The sequence below is a fragment of the Salmo trutta genome, chromosome 2, assembly GCF_901001165.1.
Source record: "Salmo trutta chromosome 2, fSalTru1.1, whole genome shotgun sequence".
NCBI lineage: Eukaryota > Metazoa > Chordata > Actinopteri > Salmoniformes > Salmonidae > Salmo > Salmo trutta.
The window spans coordinates 68,196,247-68,215,745 of NC_042958.1; the positions used below are offsets into that span (position 1 = coordinate 68,196,247).

General features: G+C 42.9%; 1 protein-coding gene across 3 annotated transcripts; it reads left to right on the top strand.

Moving 5' to 3' along the window:
- The first annotated feature begins 8,367 nt into the window (after nucleotides 1-8,367).
- On the top strand, nucleotides 8,368-18,808 carry zdhhc6 (zDHHC palmitoyltransferase 6). Of its 3 annotated transcripts, none has more exons than XM_029712530.1 (11): nucleotides 8,368-8,434; nucleotides 9,349-9,904; nucleotides 10,733-10,824; nucleotides 11,666-11,825; nucleotides 12,184-12,342; nucleotides 12,932-12,985; nucleotides 13,592-13,759; nucleotides 14,486-14,527; nucleotides 16,443-16,591; nucleotides 17,187-17,233; nucleotides 17,540-18,808. In XM_029712530.1, exons 2-11 carry the CDS (start codon nucleotides 9,638-9,640, stop codon nucleotides 17,656-17,658), a joined length of 1,257 nt encoding a protein of 418 aa, XP_029568390.1. In that variant the 5' UTR covers nucleotides 8,368-8,434; nucleotides 9,349-9,637; the 3' UTR covers nucleotides 17,659-18,808. The 3 variants fall into 3 exon arrangements, with proteins under 3 accessions (XP_029568390.1, XP_029568392.1, XP_029568391.1); XM_029712532.1 differs by having other exon boundaries at nucleotides 16,446-16,591; XM_029712531.1 differs by lacking the exon at nucleotides 8,368-8,434 and adding an exon at nucleotides 8,456-8,475.
- Nucleotides 18,809-19,499: the final 691 nt, after the last annotated feature.

The window sequence follows — 19,499 nt, forward strand, 5'->3', positions numbered from 1 at the left end:
ACCATCCATCCATATCGCTCTCTCGCTCTCTCTCGTTCAATTCAGTTTCAATTGGCTTTATTGGCATGACGTTTTGAAAGCACAATGTTACATTACAAAAAGAGTAATTAACAATAGAACATGATAAAATGATAATAGCTATAGAAAATACACAATTCGAATTTGTGGAAGTAAGATTCTTAAATTGTTGTGTATTTTGTGCATTTTATTGGGAAGTGCAGCTCTGTCTCTGTTTCTTTCATGCTGCAGTGATCACACAGCCTTTCTACTTTTGACAGCCAGCTTTTTCTGTGTCTGCCCTTTTCTATGGCTATGGGCTGTGTTCACTGAGTCTGTACTTTCTCAAATATTTGTACAAAGTTTTGTCATGATGTACTGTCAATTTAAGGACAGATAGCGCTGCATTTTGCTTTGTGCGTGTGTTTTTTACCCAATAGGTGATTTTGTTTTGACTGGGTTGTGATTTGTTTTATTCTATTTGATTGGATGTTCTGGTCCTGAGGCTTCAGTGTGTTAGTAGAACAGGTTTGTGAACTCAGGCCCAGGACCAGCTGGAAGAGGGGACTCTTCTTTGCTCGGCTCTTACAGGGCTTGGTAATGATGTGATAGGGGGTCACTGTATTTCAGTGTTTCAAGTTTTAATGTCACATGCACAGTGAAGTACAGTGAATTGCATTTCTTGCCAGCTCTAACCTCAACAATGCAGTAATCAATAACAATGTAATACTAAAAATAACAAGGTAGAACAAAAACATACAATACATAAAAACAAGAAATAAGAGCACGATAAAGTAAGCATACTATATACAGCAGAGGAGGCTGGTGGGAGGCGCTATAGGAGGACACGCTCATTGTAATGGCAGAAATTGATTAAATGGAACGGAGTCAAACTAGTTGTTTCCATGTGTTTGATGTGTTGGTACCATTCCATAGATTTCATTCCAGCCGTTACAATGAGCCTGTCCTCCTACCAGCCTCCTCTGATATACAGGGTCAGTTCCAGTACCCTATTTACAATGTGCAGGGATACTGGATCGGTAGAGGTAGATATGTATAGGGGTAAGCTGACTAGGCATCAGGATATATGATAAACAGAGTAGCAGCAGCGTATATGCTGATTGTATGTGTGGGTGTGCGTGTGTGTAGAGTCAGTATACATGTACTGTACAGTGTATGCATATTATGTGTGTGTGTGAGCAAATTACTGAGTGTTTTTATGTGTGTTGGAGTGTCAGTGTGCATAAGAGTGTAGGGCCCTGTGAGTTTGCATAAAGACAATAAGAAAAAAGTCTGTGTAGTCATTTTGTTTGCTATTTAGTTAGCAGTCTTATTGCATGGGGATAAAGGTGGTTTAGGAGCCTGTTGGTGTCAGACTTTATGTACCTGTACCGCTTGCCGTGCGGAAGCAAAGAGAATAATCTATGGCTTGGGTGGTTGGTGTCTTTTTTTTGTGTTTATGTCATTGGGTGAAATCTTGTGCTGGACTTCACGCCTCGCTGCCATAAAGTGCAAGACAATTACTTCAAGTTATTTGATGCTACTGCCCAAGCCAACTACAAGGTAGAGTTCTATGGATATGGGAACTTCCCTGGAGTCATTGGCTGTATAGATGGATGTCATATTCCCATCAAGTATCCCTTTACAACAGATGCTGAGAAGTACAGGAATCGTAAAAACGGGTTCTCAATGAATGCACAAAGGGTGTGCACTCCCAATTTGCAGTTCTCCAACATTGTTGCACGTCGGTAAAGTGCAACTCAGGACTCAAGGATTTTCCAAAACTCCTCTTTGTATGCTCAGCTTGAAGGAGGACAACATAGTGGAATCATACTTGGTGACAGTGGGTATGCACAGACCAACTTCTTGTTCACCCTTTATCTTCCTGCAATAGGACCTAGGCAAAACAACGGTACAACCAAGCTCATTTCCACACCAGAGGTGTAGTGGAGCGCATGTTTATTGTATGGAAGAGTCGTTTCCAGTGTCTCAGAAACACATTTCAACCAAGAAGATGCTACATTGTCATAATTGCAACAGCAATGCTTCACAATTACCTCAAACAGCATGGCTGCCCAGATCTTCGCATTGAAAATGAGGATGACCCAGATGTTCCCATGGTTGAGGCAGACAATGATAGAAATGGACTAGCCTGCAGAGATGCTTTTGCTATGCAGCACTTCTCACAACAAAGATAGCTCAAGTGATTGAAGCGAAAAATAGCCATGGATTGTTAACAAAGAGGTTTGATTGAAGCGAACGATAGCCATGGATTGGTAACAAAGAGGTTTTTAATTCACAAATGGAAATATTGTGACCCTGAACTGGTGCTGGTTTGAGAAGAACATTTGTACTGCTGCTGCTTCATGTTTCCCTCCTCCTTCATAGCCAACTCAACAGGAAGGATTTACATCCATGCTCTTCTTATAAATACATTAGTTTGCACTCATGAAATTCCATGGCCAGTTCATCATGCATGCTCAGCCTCTGTCTTTATCCTCCGGCCTGGGTTAACGCACAATGTTTCCTCCTGGCTGCTGCAGATGTAGCAGGCGGACCTTCATCCTGTCTTATCCCCTCCAAGCTATGGTGATCATTTGCCTTTCTAAAATTATTACATTGCTTCATTAGAGAACATTATTTCTTCAAGAGTTTAGTTTTTAAAATGGGAGTGCAAGAGATGACTGACAACAGTGCATATTCCCTGCAGTCTGGGGATGGCACATGTTGACAGAATGTGTCCTACCAAATGAGGATTGGAACAGTCCCCAATCTGAACTGTGTGGTGGTTAATTTCTTTACTATCAAATGAGGAGAGAAAGACTTATCACACAAGTGAGAGCTTTGCGATGGCTGGTCGACAAATCACCCTCAGATGATTCGTTGAGAGCCCCGAGACAAAAGTACAAAGGTCTTTTATAGCTAAGATACACCCCTTTCAACCTACATGACGAACAACAGATATATAGAATGGGTCACAAGGTTAAGATCTGTATGAAAGATACCTATAATTCACAGCAGACAGTATCTGCTGTAAAAACAGTCATCTTTGTGTACAGACCAGGGTCTGGCCCTGGGGTCATCTCTCCATGGTACCATATAGAACAGAAACGTTAACTCATGCTCTGGAATGCGATCTCTTTAGGTTTTATCACCCAAAAGACAACGTAAATCTCCTGTCAGTGTTATCTCCCAGGGGCCCATCCTCAGTAGAACACACACACACACAATAGTTATAAGAATACTCTATTCTGTTGCAGAAAACAACCATTTGATGCAATAAAAGTATTATAACATAATCTTGCAATTTTCCACCATAACTGTCCATCATCGGGGATACCATCCAGGGGTTGCTGGCTATCAATGATCCCAGTCAACAAGTCCCCCAGCTCATCTGTCTGGTCTTACTGGGGGTCTGCCACCAGTCTTGTTCAGCAGTCTTATGGTTTGGGGGTAGAAGCTGTTAAGGAGCCTTTTGGTCCTGGACTTGGCGCTCAGGTACCGCTTGCCCTGTGGTAGCAGAGAGAACAGTCTACCACTTGGGTGGAGTCTTTGACAATTGTTTGTGCTTTCCTCTGACACCACCTCGTATATAGGTCCTGGATGGCAGGAAGCTTGGCCCCAGTGATGTACTGGGCCGTACACACTACTCTCTAGCGCCTTAGGGTCAGATGCCGAGCAGTTGCCATACCAGGCGGTGATGCAACCGGTCAGGATGCTCTCTACGGTGCAGCTGTAAAACGTTTTGAGGATCTGGGGACCCATGCCAAATGTTTTCAGTCTCCTGAGGGGGAAAAGGTGTTGTCGATCCCTCTTCACAACTGTCTTGATGTGTTTGGACCATGATAGTTTGTTGGTGATGTGGACACCAAGGTACCCGCTCCACTACAGCCCCGTCGATGTGAATGGGGGGGATGTTCGGCCCGCATTTTCCTGTAGTCCACAATCAGCTCCTTTGACTTGCTCACATTGAGGGAGAGGTTGTTGTCCTGGCACCACACTGCCAGGTCTCTGACCGTCTCCCCGTCTCCCTTTAGGCTGTCTCATCATTGTCAGTGATCAGGTCTACCACTGTTGTGTCGTCAGCAAACTTAATGAAGGTGTTGGAGTCATGTTTGGCCATGCAGTCATGGGAGAACAGAGAGTACAGGAGGGGACTGAGCACACACCCCTGATGGGCCCCAGTGTCGAGGATAAGTGTGGCAGATGCGTTGTTGCCTACCCTTACCACCTGGGACGGCCCGTTAGGAAGTCCAGGATCCAGTTGCAGAGGGAGGTGTTTAGTCCTAGGGTCCTTAGCTTATTGATGAGCTTTGTGGACACTATGGTGTTCAACGCTGAGCTGTAGTCAATGAAAAGCATTCTCACACAGGTGTTCTGTTTGTCCAGGTGGGAAAGGGCAGTGTGGAGTGCGATTGAGACTGCGTCATCTGTGGATCTGTTGGTGCGGTATGCGAATTGGAGTGGGTCTAGGGTATCTGGGATGATGCTGTTGATGTGAGCCATGACCAGCCTTTCAAAGCACTTCATGGCTACCGACGTGAGTGCTACGGGGCAGTAATCATTTAGGCAGGTTACCTTTGCTTCCTTGGGCACAGGGACTATGGTGGTCTGCTTGAACCATGTAGGTATTACAGACTTGGTCAGGGAGATGTTGAAAATGTCAGTGAAGACACTTGCCAGTTGGTCTGCGCATGCTTTGAGTACACATCCTGGTAATTCGTTTGGCCCTGCGGCTTTGTGAATGTTGACCTCTTTAAAGGTCTTGCTCACATCAGCTACCGAGAGCGTTTTCACACTGTCGTCCGGAACAGCTGGTGCTCTCAGGAAAGCTTCAGTGTTGCTTGCCTCGAAGCAAGCATAAAAGGCATTTAGCTTGTCTGGTAGGCTCGCGTCACTGGGCAGCTCGTGGCTGGGTTTCCCTTTGTAGTCCATAATAGTTTTCAAGACCTGCCACATCCGACGAGCGTCAGAGCCGGTGTAGTAGGATTCAATCTTAATCCTGTATTGACGCTTTGCCTGTTTGATGGTTCATCTGAGGGCGTAGCAGGATTTTTTATAAATGTCCGGATTAGTGTCCCGCTCCTTGAAAGCGGCAGCTTTAGCCTTTAGCTCGATGCGGATGTTGCCTGTAATCCATGGCTTCTGGTTGGGATATGTACATACGGTCACTGTGGGGATGATGTCATCGATGCACTTATTGATGAAGCCGATGACTGAGGTGATATATTCCTCAATGCCAATGGATGAATCCCGGAACATATTCCAGTCTGTGCTAGCAAAACAGTCCTGTAGCATAGCATCTGCTTCATCTGACCACTTCCGTATTGAGAGAGTCACTGGTACTGCTTGTAAGCAGGAATCGGGAGGAAAGCATTATGGTCAGATTTGCCAAATGGAGGGCGAGGGAGAGCTTTGGATGCGTCTCTATTTGTGGAGTAAAGGTCATCTAGAGTTTTTTTCCCTCTGGTTGCATGTGAAAAATCCCGCCAGCTCTATATTATCTGTGTCGTCGTTCAGCCACGACTCAGTGAAACATAAGATATTCCAGTTTTTAATGACCCGTTGGTAGGATAATCTTGATCGTAGATCATCCATTTTGTTTTCCAATGATTGCACGTTGACCAATAGAACAGATGGCAGTGGGGGTTTACTTACTCGCCTACAAATTCTCAGGTAGCCTGACCTCCACCCCCTTTTTCTCTGTCAATTCTTCATGCAAATGATGGGGATTTGGGCCCGTTCCTGAGAAAGCAGTACAGTATATCCTTCGTGTTGGACTCGTTAAAGAAAAAAATCTTTGTCCAGTTCGAAGTGAGTAATATTTTTTCTGATGTCCAGAAGTTATTTTCGGTCACAAGAGACGGTAGCAGCACCATTATGTACAAAATAAGTAAAAAAAGAAGTTACAAACAACGCAAAAAAACTAAACAAACTAGAACAGTTGGTTAGGAGCACGTAAAACGGCAGCCATCCCCTCCGGCGCCATTCTGTCATGGGGCTCGTCTGGTACAAATGGTAGTCCAGGCATTATTATTCTTGTTTTCTGCTGATGAATCATGCTGGTTTTCTCAGTAATTGGGTGGTTTTACACAATTCGCTTTCATATGTTTTTTTCAAAGTCACAGAAATTCTTTGAATGTTTTCCTTTACCTCTGTCCATTTTTTGGTTTAGGTGACTTGCTCCAATTCCCCACAATACTTATGTTTAAGTGTCCCATCCCTGGTTTTTGAAGCATTCTCAGGTCAGCACCTAGTGCACATCATTAATCTATTTAGGATTCACAAATATTAACTTTACCTTAGTCTGGGGCTACCTAGTCTAGACCTAATTAATCTGAAACTAAGCAACATTTTAGAAAGTCATTTTTTAAAATCTGGATTAATTTAAGTAGAATTAGCCTAGTCCTGATTTTAAATTGAACTCAGTATGCAAAACCACACCTATATGTTTTGTACCGGTTGAGAACTTTGGTCTAATTCCCTGAGATCTGGACCTCCCCTGAAAATCAGTATTTTGGTATTTTTGGGGTTTACTACCATGGCCCAGGTCAGGCAGTACTGCTCTAGAAGGTCCAGGCTCTGCTCTAGGCCATGTGCTGTGGGTGACAGCAGGCACAGGTCATCTGCGAAGAGAAGGAATTTAACCTCTGAATTGTGCAGACTAACACCAGTGGCTGAGGATTTTTCTAGAAAAGTGGTCAATTAGTTTATGTAAATATTGTAGAGCACAGGGCTGACTGAGATTGCAACCCTGGCGATGGACCCGCTCCTGGTTAAATAATTCTGTTATTTTCTTGCCCATTTTGATGTTGCACCTATTGATTTAATTATGTCATATGTTTTACCCCCTACACCACTTTCAATAACCTCTTTCTGGGGGATTTGGTTGGAGCTAGTTTTACAATCTTCTCTACATACCACAGTCATAAACTCAGCAAAAAAAGAAACGTCCTCTCACTGTCAACTGCGTTTATTTTCAGCAAACTTAACGTGTGTAAATATTTGGATGAACATGACAAGATTCAACAACTGAGACATAAACTGACCAAGTTCCACAGACATGTGACTAACAGAAATTGAATAATGTGTCCCTGAACAAAGGGGGGGGGGGGGTCAAAAGTAACAGTCAGTATCTGGTGTGTCCACCAACTGCATTAAGTACTACATCTCCTCCTCATAGACTGCACCAGATGTGCCAGTTCTTGCTGTGAGATGTTACCCCACTCTTCCACCAAGGCACTTGCAAGTTCCCGAACATTTCTGGGGGGAATGGCCCTAGCCCTCACCCTCCGATCCAACAGGTCCCAGATGTGCTCAATGGGATTGAGATTGCCTGCAATGACAACAAGCTCAGCCCGATGATGCTGTGACACACCGCCCCAGACCATGACGGACCCTCCACCTCCAAATCGATCCCGCTCCAGAGTACAGGCCTCGGTGTAACGCTCATTCCTTCAACGATAAACGCGAATCCGACCATCACCCCTGGTGAGACAAAACCGTGACTCGTCACAACAGGCCTACAAGCCCTCAGTCCAGCCTCTCTCAGCCTATTGGGGACAGTCTGAGCACTGATGGAGGGATTGTGCGTTCCTGGTGTAACTCGGGCAGTTGTTGTTGCCATCCTGTACCTATCCCGCAGGTGTGATGTTCGGATGTACCGATCCTGTGCAGGTATTGTTACACGTGGTCTGCCACTGCGAGGACAATCAGCTGTCCGTCCTGTCTCCCTGCAGCGCTGTCTTAGGCGTCTCACAGTACGGACATTGCAATGTATTGCCCTGGCCATATCTGCAGTCCTCATGCCTCCTTGCAGCATTCCTAAGGCACGTTCACGCAGATGAGTAGGGACCCTGGGCATCTGTCTTTTGGTGTTTTTCAGAGTCAGTAGAAAGGCCTCTTTAGTGTCCTAAGTTTTCATAACTGTGACCTTAATTGCCTACCGTCTGTAAGCTGTTAGTGTCTAAATGATTGTTCCACAGGTGCATATTCATTAATTGTTTATGGTTCATTGAACAAGCATGTGAAACAGTGTTTAAACCCTTTACAATGAAGATCTGTGAAGTTTTTTTGATTTTTACGACTTATCTTTGAAAGACAGGGTCCTGAAAAAGGGACGTTTTTTTTTTTTTTGCTGAGTTTAGTTCTCATAAGTTTCTCCAACTGTCCAACTAATTAATCGTTTTCTTCACAATTTGATGTACACTGTAACATGGTTTTATTGTATTTCCAATTATTGGTATTTCATTGACTTATTATTTTTGTTTTGTCAAAAAAGTAATAATTTTTTATCAATTTCACAAGTTTCTGTTCAAAAAGTAAGCGCTCTCGACAAGACGTTTATTTTGAAATTCATTAAAAAAACCGTTGACGCCAGGTCCCACGGTAATCTCGCGATAGACTGGAACACGGCTTAAATCAAGGAAGTAGCGAGGTGGGTAGTTTACTTCATTCATGAACATTGACATGTTGTTGGTAGTTATTAATATCACAATTATCTATAAAATAATATGTTTATTGTCTTTGAAAAATGCCTGCAATTTACATGTCATGTAAATCGCGCACAATTTGAAACATCGGGGATGGGCTAACGTTAATGCTTGGCTAGCTAGCTCGCACTGGGAAACAAAACAGTCAGGACAGGCAACGACATCGTTACTAACGTTAGCTAGGGTAGATACTAGCTAGCTAGTAATGTTCGCTAGCTAGCTTTGCCTGAATTTGCTTTGAGAACCCAGTTATTTTTACCTGTCCGTGTGGTTCTTGTTTGTCTAACTGACAGTCTTATCTTTCCTTGACACTGACACCTGGCATATTCTAAATAGTTATGTTGATTTATGAACAGGGAGGCACTTTAACGATGTTAGTCGACTGTCTGCCCAAATTAGTCAGCTAGCTAGCTAATTACCATGAGCTAGCTAATCGGGGCCATCGTCTTGGTCTGATAATTTTAGGTTTACTAGCTGGCTACCTATATGTCAGTAAAGTAATGACAAAAGCAAAAGGCTCAGGCCATGTCCAGTGTGAGCTTTTTGCAGGTCACAGGTGCTTTGGTTAAATTGAGCAAAACCATAGGGTGCTTTATTGTAAAATACGTTGGCATAACTATAACGTTGTCACACTCAAAATAGTGTTACACATAACTTCCCCCTTGTTGACAATAAGTAGCTTTGTAGTTGGTTATTATATTGGGGAGACCTTAAACAACTTTGCTAGCTAATTTGAAGTAGCTAACTTGGTCCAGTGTTGTTCAGCCAAACAACTGTTTTAAACTTAAGTATACAGTGTCAATCTTTCAAACAGTCAATTCAAACAGTCAATGTGGTCATATTTATGTCCTTCTCTCAGATGGAGAACTTGCATCGCTCACAGGGATAGTGCAGTCTCCCGTGCTGTCAAAGGATGCCGCTCATCGCCAGGAACACAAAGAACTCTGGGACACGGACTGCCTCAGTAACTTGTAACCCAGCCGGTTGCTGGGTGTTCAGAAGACGAGAGAAAAGATGCCCGTTGTCTTCATTGTCTGTGCCAGATTGTAGAGAGAAGCAGTGCATCTAACCTCTGTGTTTGACAAACTCCCTAACCACAACGCCTTTAAAACCTAAACACAACACACACAGAAACAACCAAAAAAACTATGAATTTTCTTACAGCCCTCGTGACGTTCGAGAACCTCCATGAGGTCCGGAGGTTGTGTCACTGGGGCCCAGTGATAGCCCTGACGGTCATCGCCGTGTGCTCCTCCATGGCCATATTAGACTCCATTATCTGGTACTGGCCATTGGACACCACGGGAGGGAGCTTCAACTTCATCATGCTCATCAACTGGTCCGTGCTCATTCTCTACAACTACTTCAACGCCATGTTCGTGGGCCCTGGTTACATCCCCCTTGGCTGGAAACCAGTAAGGAGCTAAGCTGAGAAATACATCTTTATTAACCCATTATACAGAGACAAGGGAAACTGATAATTTTGCCGCTACACAACAATGTGTGAAATTGTGTTGTAGAGCAGAGTGGTCACTTAGCCTTATACCCTGGTCCTCCTGGAGAGCCAATTGGGTGCAGCCAGGCGTTTGTTCCAGCCCAGCACTAGGCCTTGATTGGTTGAATCCAGAGTGTTGGTGTTGGGTTAGAAAGAAAGCCTGCTTATCCTGTGGGACCAAGGTAGGGATGGGCACGGTTAATCGAATATCCGAACGGAAATAATAATTATTATATCATTTGAGTGATTGTTCATTTTTGGAGAGAACATTTTAACAATGAAAAGCTTTGTCTAAATTAAATAATTCTTGTGACATTTTTATCTACAAGGATATACCATGACTTTTGAAATTCTTAATTTAATAAAATTACACAATTTTGAATGTCGTTTTTATAACGGTTCATTGAGTTACTGCTGCGCATTTATCCCTCCAGGCTGCCTTGACATCGGCATGATATTTCCCCCACGTTAAATAGCGTTACAGGCACTCACCTAACGGACTTTCCATTATACTCGACAAAGACAACCTTTTTTGTAACAGAAACAGGTCTATCATGATGAAAATTAGCTAAACTACCAGAGAAAAGCAGCATACCCCGTTTACCTCTGTCATGTGTATTTGCGCCATTCTGATTGTTCTAGAGCCAATAGCATTTCAAAAAGGAATGCAATTTGTCTATCCGGATATCCGATAGAGTATAAATTGAATGCATCAGGCCCTTGACGTGTGTTTTTTCCTCTTTAACAGGAGAAGGAAGAAGACACCAAGTACCTTCAGTTCTGCAGAATGTGCCAAGGCTACAAGGCCCCGAGATCCCACCATTGCCGCAAGTGCAACAGGTAGACTTGGCAACCCTGACTCTGTCTTGTCACTGCTACAAATGTGCTCTAGTTGTGCTTCTTTATAGCGTATGCTTACTTCTGAGTTTAGTCTCCCATTGATGTAAATTAATGATTTTACTTGAACATTTTATTTGCCCACACTTAGCTCACCTATAACTCGGTCCCCAAATGACTGAATAGCACGTTGGGCTTTAAAGCAAAAGGGTTTATTCACTTGGAAGCAAACCGGACGAAACAGGGAGGGACTAACTGGATCTTGGCCAATAAGTTGCAAAACATTTTGCTACGGTTTGCTACGGTGTGCACTAATGAATAAACACCAGTATAGTTTAAGCCAATTTACTGAAATCTATGCACCCATCCATTAGTTCTTTATCTCTTAGTCGATGTCTAAGCCTGAGCTCGACTAACTCACTTAAATATGGGGTGTGCTCAGCTGGGTGAAACAAAGGAGATTGCCGTTAGAGATTAACCACATAGAATGGACGCTGGTTTTTACTACTCATACTTTCTACTAATGCTACGATTCATAATAAGGAAATTGTCTGCTCTGTAACGTCATATTTCTTCCTGCCAGTGCCATCAGCATGTCAATCATTCAAGCCTGTGTTTCACAATGCTGATATTCCTCCCCTTCCTCTTTTTCCTCCGCCTTTCTCCTCTTCCTTCTCTCCTCCACCTCTTCTTTAAGATCCACAATGAAAATAAGTCTGACTGTATTGTTTTTAATCCTCCGTTACTTTTAATGTGTGTGTGTGTTGTTGTATTCACATGGCTGAGGCAAGTTCATATGCTTTTTAAAATTGATAAATCATTCCATTCATTTATTCATCCTCAGGTGTGTGATGAAGATGGATCACCACTGCCCGTGGATCAACAACTGCTGCGGCCACCAGAACCACGCCTACTTCACCAGTTTCCTGCTGTTGGCGCCTCTCGGCTGCTCGCACGCCGCTTTCATCTTCATCATGACTATGTACACACAGCTCTACGAGAGGGTGAGGAGTCAGTGACGCATTTGCATTTCACCTCTTATCGATTCATCATTGTAGGCTGGTTTCCCAGACCCGTAACCTCACATTCATGCCGACCCGAACCATACTGTTTCGTTTGGATATATTACAGTACTTTTTATGCTTCCAGCAACTATGGTGGATATGTGACCAGGCCAGCACAGTACACTTTGGCTCAGTTTGACTTGACTCAGTAGTGTGAAAAGGGTACCAGATTAAGCCTACTCCTGGACTGAAAAGCATGCTCAATGGAGATTCTAAATTGGTAGGGCATTTTCGTCTAGTAGTCTTTGGGTCCTAGAAAAGCTTAATATAAATGCATTCTTCTTCATTGTTATTATAGATATCCTTTGGCTGGAGTACCGTGAAGATCGACATGAGTGCCGTCAGACGGTTTCAACCCATCATGCCGTTCAGCGTACCCGCCTTCGCTGCCACTCTCTTTGCCTTAGGGCTGGCACTGGGCACCACCATAGCCGTTGGCATGTTGTTCTTCATACAGGTAACATGCACATTGGGGGTAATAGAATACTGATGGTATTAGTGTGCCCATTGTCCATATTCAGCTATTTTCCAGGTGCAGGGTAGACCCATATGAATGTCTAGTGGATTCACCTCTAGTAGATGACACTGTACACTTGAGTGTGTATTTAATTAAAGACATTCTCTGGAACTTTGGCGACTACTAAGTCTTTTTTTAAACTTTTTTAACTGTTTTTCTGGAAGATGTGCTGTGCCATTTTCCCTACATTTGCCCCCATGTGGGCCAGCCCCCTTGAAATGTAAGTTCTAGCCAATGAGCTTCAGCCCCTCGCCATATGAGTGACAGCTAGCAAGATGCACACACAGCAGAGATAGGGAGAGAGCGATGACGTGGTGCACATATCTGCACATGTGAAGTAGTAGCAATTTTCGGGGACCACTTTTGGCTCGTGAGCGCTACTTTCAGAGCTGCTGGCTAAAAGCGATACAAAATCTCTTTAAGAGATGATGGTAGTACTTTTGATAGGTATTACACAGTAGTAACTGTGAGTTGCCCATGTTTCTCTCAAATAGTTCCCACCAAACCTTTTTTCTTCTCTCCACCCAAGATGAAAGTCATCCTTCGAAACAAGACCTCCATTGAGGCCTGGATCGAGGAAAAGGTGAGTGTTTGTCATGGAATAAGCAGTTTGATTAGGTTTTGTACAACCACGATACAACCTTACCTTGTTTGAAAATTACAACCTCGTCTCCATTTTCTTCTGGACGTGTTTTTTTCACTTGCTAGGCCGTAACCTTCATGATCACTGGTGCTAGTGTGTTTGTCAACAGCCGTGCCACTGTTGTCCAAAAGGCAGGATAATCCAGTAGATCTCAGCTAATCTAATAGACATCAGTGTTATTCTAGTGGCCTCTTAGCCTGTCAAGGGCTTAGTACAGAAGAACTTAGCTAATGTGACACTAGGATTTTAAGATGGTAGGTAAACCCTAAGACAAACATTGGAGCCAGGAATAACCATGTGAACTCTTTCACTCTCTGTGTGTGTGTCTCATTATCTCTTACTTTATTTATCTTACTCTTTTGCTCTCCTACTCTTTTTCACTCTCTGTCTCACTCCCTTTCTCTTATCTCTTTCTCTCTCACTTTTTTTATGTATCTTTCTCTCACTCTGTCATTCTCACTCACTCACTAAATGTTTCTCTCTCTCATGCTTTCTCTCGTTCCTGCCTCGTTTCTCTTTTTCCCATTCCATCTCCTCCATCCTCAGGCCAAAGACAGAATTCAGTACTACCAAACGGGGGAAGAGTTTATCTTCCCCTACGACCTGGGCCGGCGCTGGGAGAACTTCAAACAGGTGTTCACCTGGTCAGGGAGCCCGGAGGGCGACGGCATCCAGTGGCCCATCCACGCCAAGTGTCACCAGCACACCTTAACCGTAAGCCATAATGATGTTGATGTAATATTGTCAATTAGCATTAGCAGACATTTTTATCCAAAGTTGACTTATATTCAGTTATGCTATTATATGCATTTTTAAAGAGAACACTAGGTTTGTATTGTCATGTTGTTATGAGGATGTAAAATGGAATCCAATGTGACTGACAGTCAAATGTGTGTGTAAATATACAGTGCCAGTCAAAAGTTTGGACACACCGACTCGTTCAAGGGTTTTTCTTTATTTTTACTATTTTCTACATTGTAAAATAATAGTGAAGACATCAAAACTATGAAATAACACATAAAGTAACCAAAACAGTGTTAAGCAAATCAAAATATATGTTATATTTGAGACTCTTCATAGTAGCCACCCTTTGCCTTGATGACAGCTTTGCACACTGACTTGTTGGAAAGGTGGCATCCTATGGCAGTGCCACGTCGAAAGTCACCGAGCTCTTCAGTCATTTCATTCTACTGCCAATGTTTGTCTATGGAGATTGCATGGCGGTGTGCTCGATTTTATACACCTATCAACAATGGGTGTGGCTGAAATAAATATATATAGATAGATAGATATAATACATTTTGTTGTTGTAAGTATGTGTGGTCCATCTGGTAATTAAATCAGCTGAACCATCGGAACATGGGTTGTCACACTTAACAGACTTGAGATGTTTGGCATTTTCAATGATAAACCATTCTCTTGTGTTTGTTTGCTTTCTAGATTGAGCAACTGAAACAAAAAGCTGACAAGCGGGTGAGAAGTGTAAGTAGCTGACATGTTCCTGTTCAGACAGCAATATGGGTAGCATTGGTTCAAAGACACCTCGTATGTATTGATGGATTGTGAAATATTTGCAACCTCATGTACTTAGGTGAATGTTTGTTTGCAGTGTCTTCAGTATTCCAGACAATATGTTATTCTATTTTCCCATTCATTCGGAAAACGTGTGGATATACCAGTGCATTCGGAAAGTATTTAGAGTCCTTCCCTTTTTCCACATTTTGTTACATTACAACCTTATTCTAAAATGGATTCAATTAATGTTTTTCCTCATCAATCTAAACACGTTACCCCATAATGACAAAGTGAAAACAGGTTTTTAGAAAATGTTTCAAATGTATAAAAAAAATACAAAAATAAACGTATTTACATAACTATTCAGACCCTGTGCTATGAGACTCAAAATTGAGCTCAGGTGCATCCTGTTTCCATTTATCATCCCTGAGATGTTTCTACTTGATTGGAGTCTACCTGTGGGAAATTCAATTGATTGGACATCATTTGGAAAGGCACACACCCGTCTATATAAGGTCCCACAGTTGACAGATCAGATCAAAAACCAAGCCATGAGGTCGACGGAATTGTCCGTAGAGCTCCGAGACAGGATTGTGTCAAAACATTTCTACAGCATTGAAGGTCCCCAAGAAGTTTGGAACCATCAAGACTCTTCCTAGAGCTGGCCGCCCAGCCAAACTGAGCAATCGGGGGAGAAGGCCCTTGGTCAGGGAGGTGACCAAGAACCCGATGGTCACTCTGACAGAGCTTCAGAGTTCCTCTGTGTGAGAACCTTTCAGAAGGACAACTGTCTCTGCAGCACTCCACCAATCAGGTCTTTATGGCGGAGTGGCCAGACGGAAGCCACTCCTCAGTAAAAGGCGCATGACAGCCCGCTTCGAGTTGCCAAAAGGCACCTAAAGGACTCTCAGACCATGAGAAACAAGATTCTCTGGTCTGATGAAACCAAGATTGAACTCTTTGGCTTAATGCCAAGCGTCACGTCTGGAGGAAACCTGGCACCATCTCTACAGTGAAGCATGGTGGTGGCAGCATCGTGCTGTGGGGATGTCTTTCAGTGGCAGGGACTGAGACTAGTCAGGATCAAGGGAAAGATGAACGGAGCAAAGTACAGAGAGATCCTTGATGAAAACCTGCTCCAGAGCGCTCAGGACCTCAGATTAGGGCGAAGGTTCACCTTCCAACAGGACAACAACCCTAAGCACACAGTCAAGATAAGGCAGGAGTAGCTTTGGGACAAGTCTCTGAAGCTTCTAAAGCCATGACATCATTGTCTGGAATTTTCCAAGCTGTTTAAAGGAACTTAGTGTATATAAACTTCTGACCCACTGGAATTGTGATACAGTGAATTATAAGTGAAATAATCTGTCTGTAAACAATTGTTGGAAAAATTACTTGTGTCATGCACAAAGTAGATGTCCTAACCGACTTGCCAAAACTATAGTTTGTTAACAAGACATTTGTGGAGTGGTTGAAACACTTAGGTTGACGTCATTAAAACTAGTTTACGTAAACTTCCGACTTCAACTGTAAATGTAATATTTCAATAGATTTAAAAAATATATATAAATTGTCAAAAATGTCTAAAAACCTGTTTTTGCTTTGTCATGTGGTATTGTGTGTGGATTAATGAGGGATTTTTTTTTCAATCCATTTTAGAATAAGGCAGTAACGTAACAATGTGGAAAAGGGAAGGGGTCTGAATCATTTCCGAATGCACTGTACCTTCCAAACGCCGACTGCATTGGCATCCCTTTCTGAAGCCACATCTGCATCATATTTCTTTACAAATATGTCGCTATAATCCACTTTTAAATGTTAAAGTTTCAATGTTATGGTCGTTATGGTATAATAACCATGTTATATCCTGTGGCTCGGCCAGCAGATTCAGTACCGGGTAGTGGAGGACTACAACGGAGCCTGCTGCCCACTGAGCAAGGGCCTCAACACCTTCTTCAGGACTCCCTGCACCGAGGAGCCCCGCATCGGCCTCCACAAGGGGGAGACCATCCTTGCCACCCGGGGGACCAAGTGAGTTTCTTTTGAGAACTAATCTGCTAGCTTTTTGGTGGGGGGGTCAGTCTGCAGACTTTTGGGGGAAACCAAATCTTCAGGTTTAGGGCAACCAATCTGCAAGTTTATGGCTGGAAACAATCTGCAGTTTGTTTGTGGGGAATGTATTTTCAGGCTTTTGAGGCGAACCACTAAAGTGAACTCCATGACCTCCATGGTGATAAATACGTCTCTTCTGATTGGGGAAAACCAGTGTGATAGTTACCGTAGTCATGGTATTACTCATTGCCATAGCGATAGTACCATTTGGAAAGTCCTGAGTGCCTCAATAGAGAAGAGAAATGGCAATATTTTATGCCTTTGTGGTTATTAGCCTGTCCCTATAATTGAGTTATTATTGAAGTTGGTTCTTACAGTCTCCATTTGCTGCCAGGTATTGTGTTCGGGCTATTCCGAGCTTCTTTTTTCAGCTGAGTGCTTTCCCACATGCCTGCCAGGTTGTCAGTTGCTAAATTACTGTACCTGAATGGCCAGAGAATGTCAGAGAATTAATTGATTTCTCAAAATTTTCAGAGAATTTCAGAACCATTCGTTATTTTCTGTGTTTCTTCAGATGGTGGATGTATGGGGACAAAGTGCTGGATGACGCGCAGACTAAAGGTATGGCTCCGAACATGGAAGAATACCAGGTTTACTCAGACCTTTCTAACCTGTGCACCTTTTTCAGCCATTTTGCAGAAGAGAATAAAAACTTCCAAACAGAGCTGTTACATAGTAATCTTGATTATCACCCACTTTTTAATGTGTGTGGTTCTGTATTTGCCTTTTCTGGTTATATCTTCCAGAGAGAGAAAAAATAGAGCAAAGATAGTGAATGACGTGAATCTGGCCCTCCCAACAATGCAGAATGACAATAATTACTGTTACTGTATATTTCTAACGTGATCTTTTTGGTTCTTCCTTCAGCTGGAGTTCGCCTGCGGGGTTGGTTTCCCCGCCGGTGCGTAGAAAAGTGCCATTACGACACAGCGGTGACTAGTGCAATGACCAGTGAGACCAGCAGCGAGGAGAAGAAAGTTAAATAAGTTATGACATTAAGATTTGCCACAGAGCAGGGTGCGGTATGACGCTCAATTCCTGGAGGTCTGCAGTGTCTTTGTCTTTCTCCTTGGTAATATATAATACTATATTCCACTAAGCAAATTCTTTTAATTCAAGCAAAGTACAGTGAGTAATGTGTGATGTGTATGTGATCCCTGTGGAAAATGAACCCACTATCTTGTTGTTGCTAGCGCCATGCCCTTACCAACTGAGCCACCGAGGTCTTTGTGTGTCTTTCAATGGGTGAATCTTAATTGTATTTTTGCGCTCTGTGCTTTGAATACTATTGAGACTCACCCCCAGTCACTGATCAACTAAGGAGTTCACACACCCGGGATGTGTTTTAATAGTCAATGACTTGCCAAAGTGACTTTCACCCTTCGTCTGTACTGATCTGGAAACGTAGGATCAATGAGAGCAATATGGTGAATGCTTATGGACTTTTTCATTCACCTGTCAAAATCACATCAGTGCAGATGATGAAAAGCAGATAAGGAGAGGAAGCCACTTTAGCCTATTGAAATACGTCCCTGCTTTCCCAGGTCAAAATCAGATACTAGTTACAAGGAAACATTTTCATTTTATCAGACACTATAATCCAGAGCGATTTACAGGAGCAATTAGGGTCAAGTGCATTGCTCAAGGGCACCGACAATTTTCACCTAGTCAGCTCGGCGATTCAAACCAGCGACCTTTGGGTGACTGGCCCAACGCTCCGAACTTCTAGGCTACCTGCAGCCTTGCAAACCTGCATACCCCCCTTAGCCTCCAGGAGTTTAGTTTGATACCGCTGCCATAGAAAGAGACAACTATAGTCTTAAACAATAGGGATTTTATTTGTTTAGGAGTTGAGCCTTTTACTTGAATCCGCTGTTTTATAATTTTTCCTGATGTCCTTTGCCGATTATACAATTATGCAAATTCCTCTGCCCAGCTTTAACCCAGGGCTTTGTCAGGCAATTTCTTCTCTGTATTCTTTGTACAGCCAAAAGAAAATGCTAACTTTTATTTCAATTTTTGAATTGTTCTTATTATTTTTGTAAAACACTCTCACCCTCAAAGTCAATTAAAAAAATTAAACATGTCCTTCCCTATAAAAGCAGAGTGTCAGTTATCTTTGTATTTCACACTCCATCACGAATGACCTTTGACTTTATTGTGTGAAACTGTTATTTTTAGATATATTTACTGCTGTGTTGCTTAATGTCTTGGGCCGAAGTGACGCAAACCTTCAGGGCCCCTAATAACAAAGCGTCTCAGCACAGATGTAGTATCAGGACCCCTCTGTCCATATAATCTTATACGTTATAGTTTGAAAGACTGATCCCAGATCAAGATGTACTTTATTGTCCATTAATTTACACGTAATTGAAAGGTGTCTAGGCTCACAACCTAACCCTTAGGACACACGTATACCCAAAATTGCTGGAAGCAATGAGCCAGCCTTATTGCAGGACCCTTGAAGCAATTCTACATTTCCATTGCATCTGCATTTCTTGCTGTTTGAGGTTTTAGGCTGGGTTTCTGCATTTACTGACATCTGCTGATGTAAAAAGGGCTTTATAAATACATTTGGGGGTTAAGTGTCTTGCTCAAGGGCACTTGTTGGTATCTAGGATGATGCCAGCAACCCTTGCCAGCCTACTCTGCACCAGATTTTCCTGTCTGAGCTGGGATTCAAACCAGTAACCCTCCAGTTGTTGGTCCGCTTCTCTAACCACAAGCCAGTGGTTGAGATATTGTTGAACTAGTGACCTGGGCCCGTATTCCTAAAGTGTAGAGTAGGAGTAGGAGTTCACAATGTTGCTTCATTCTGGAGTCAATA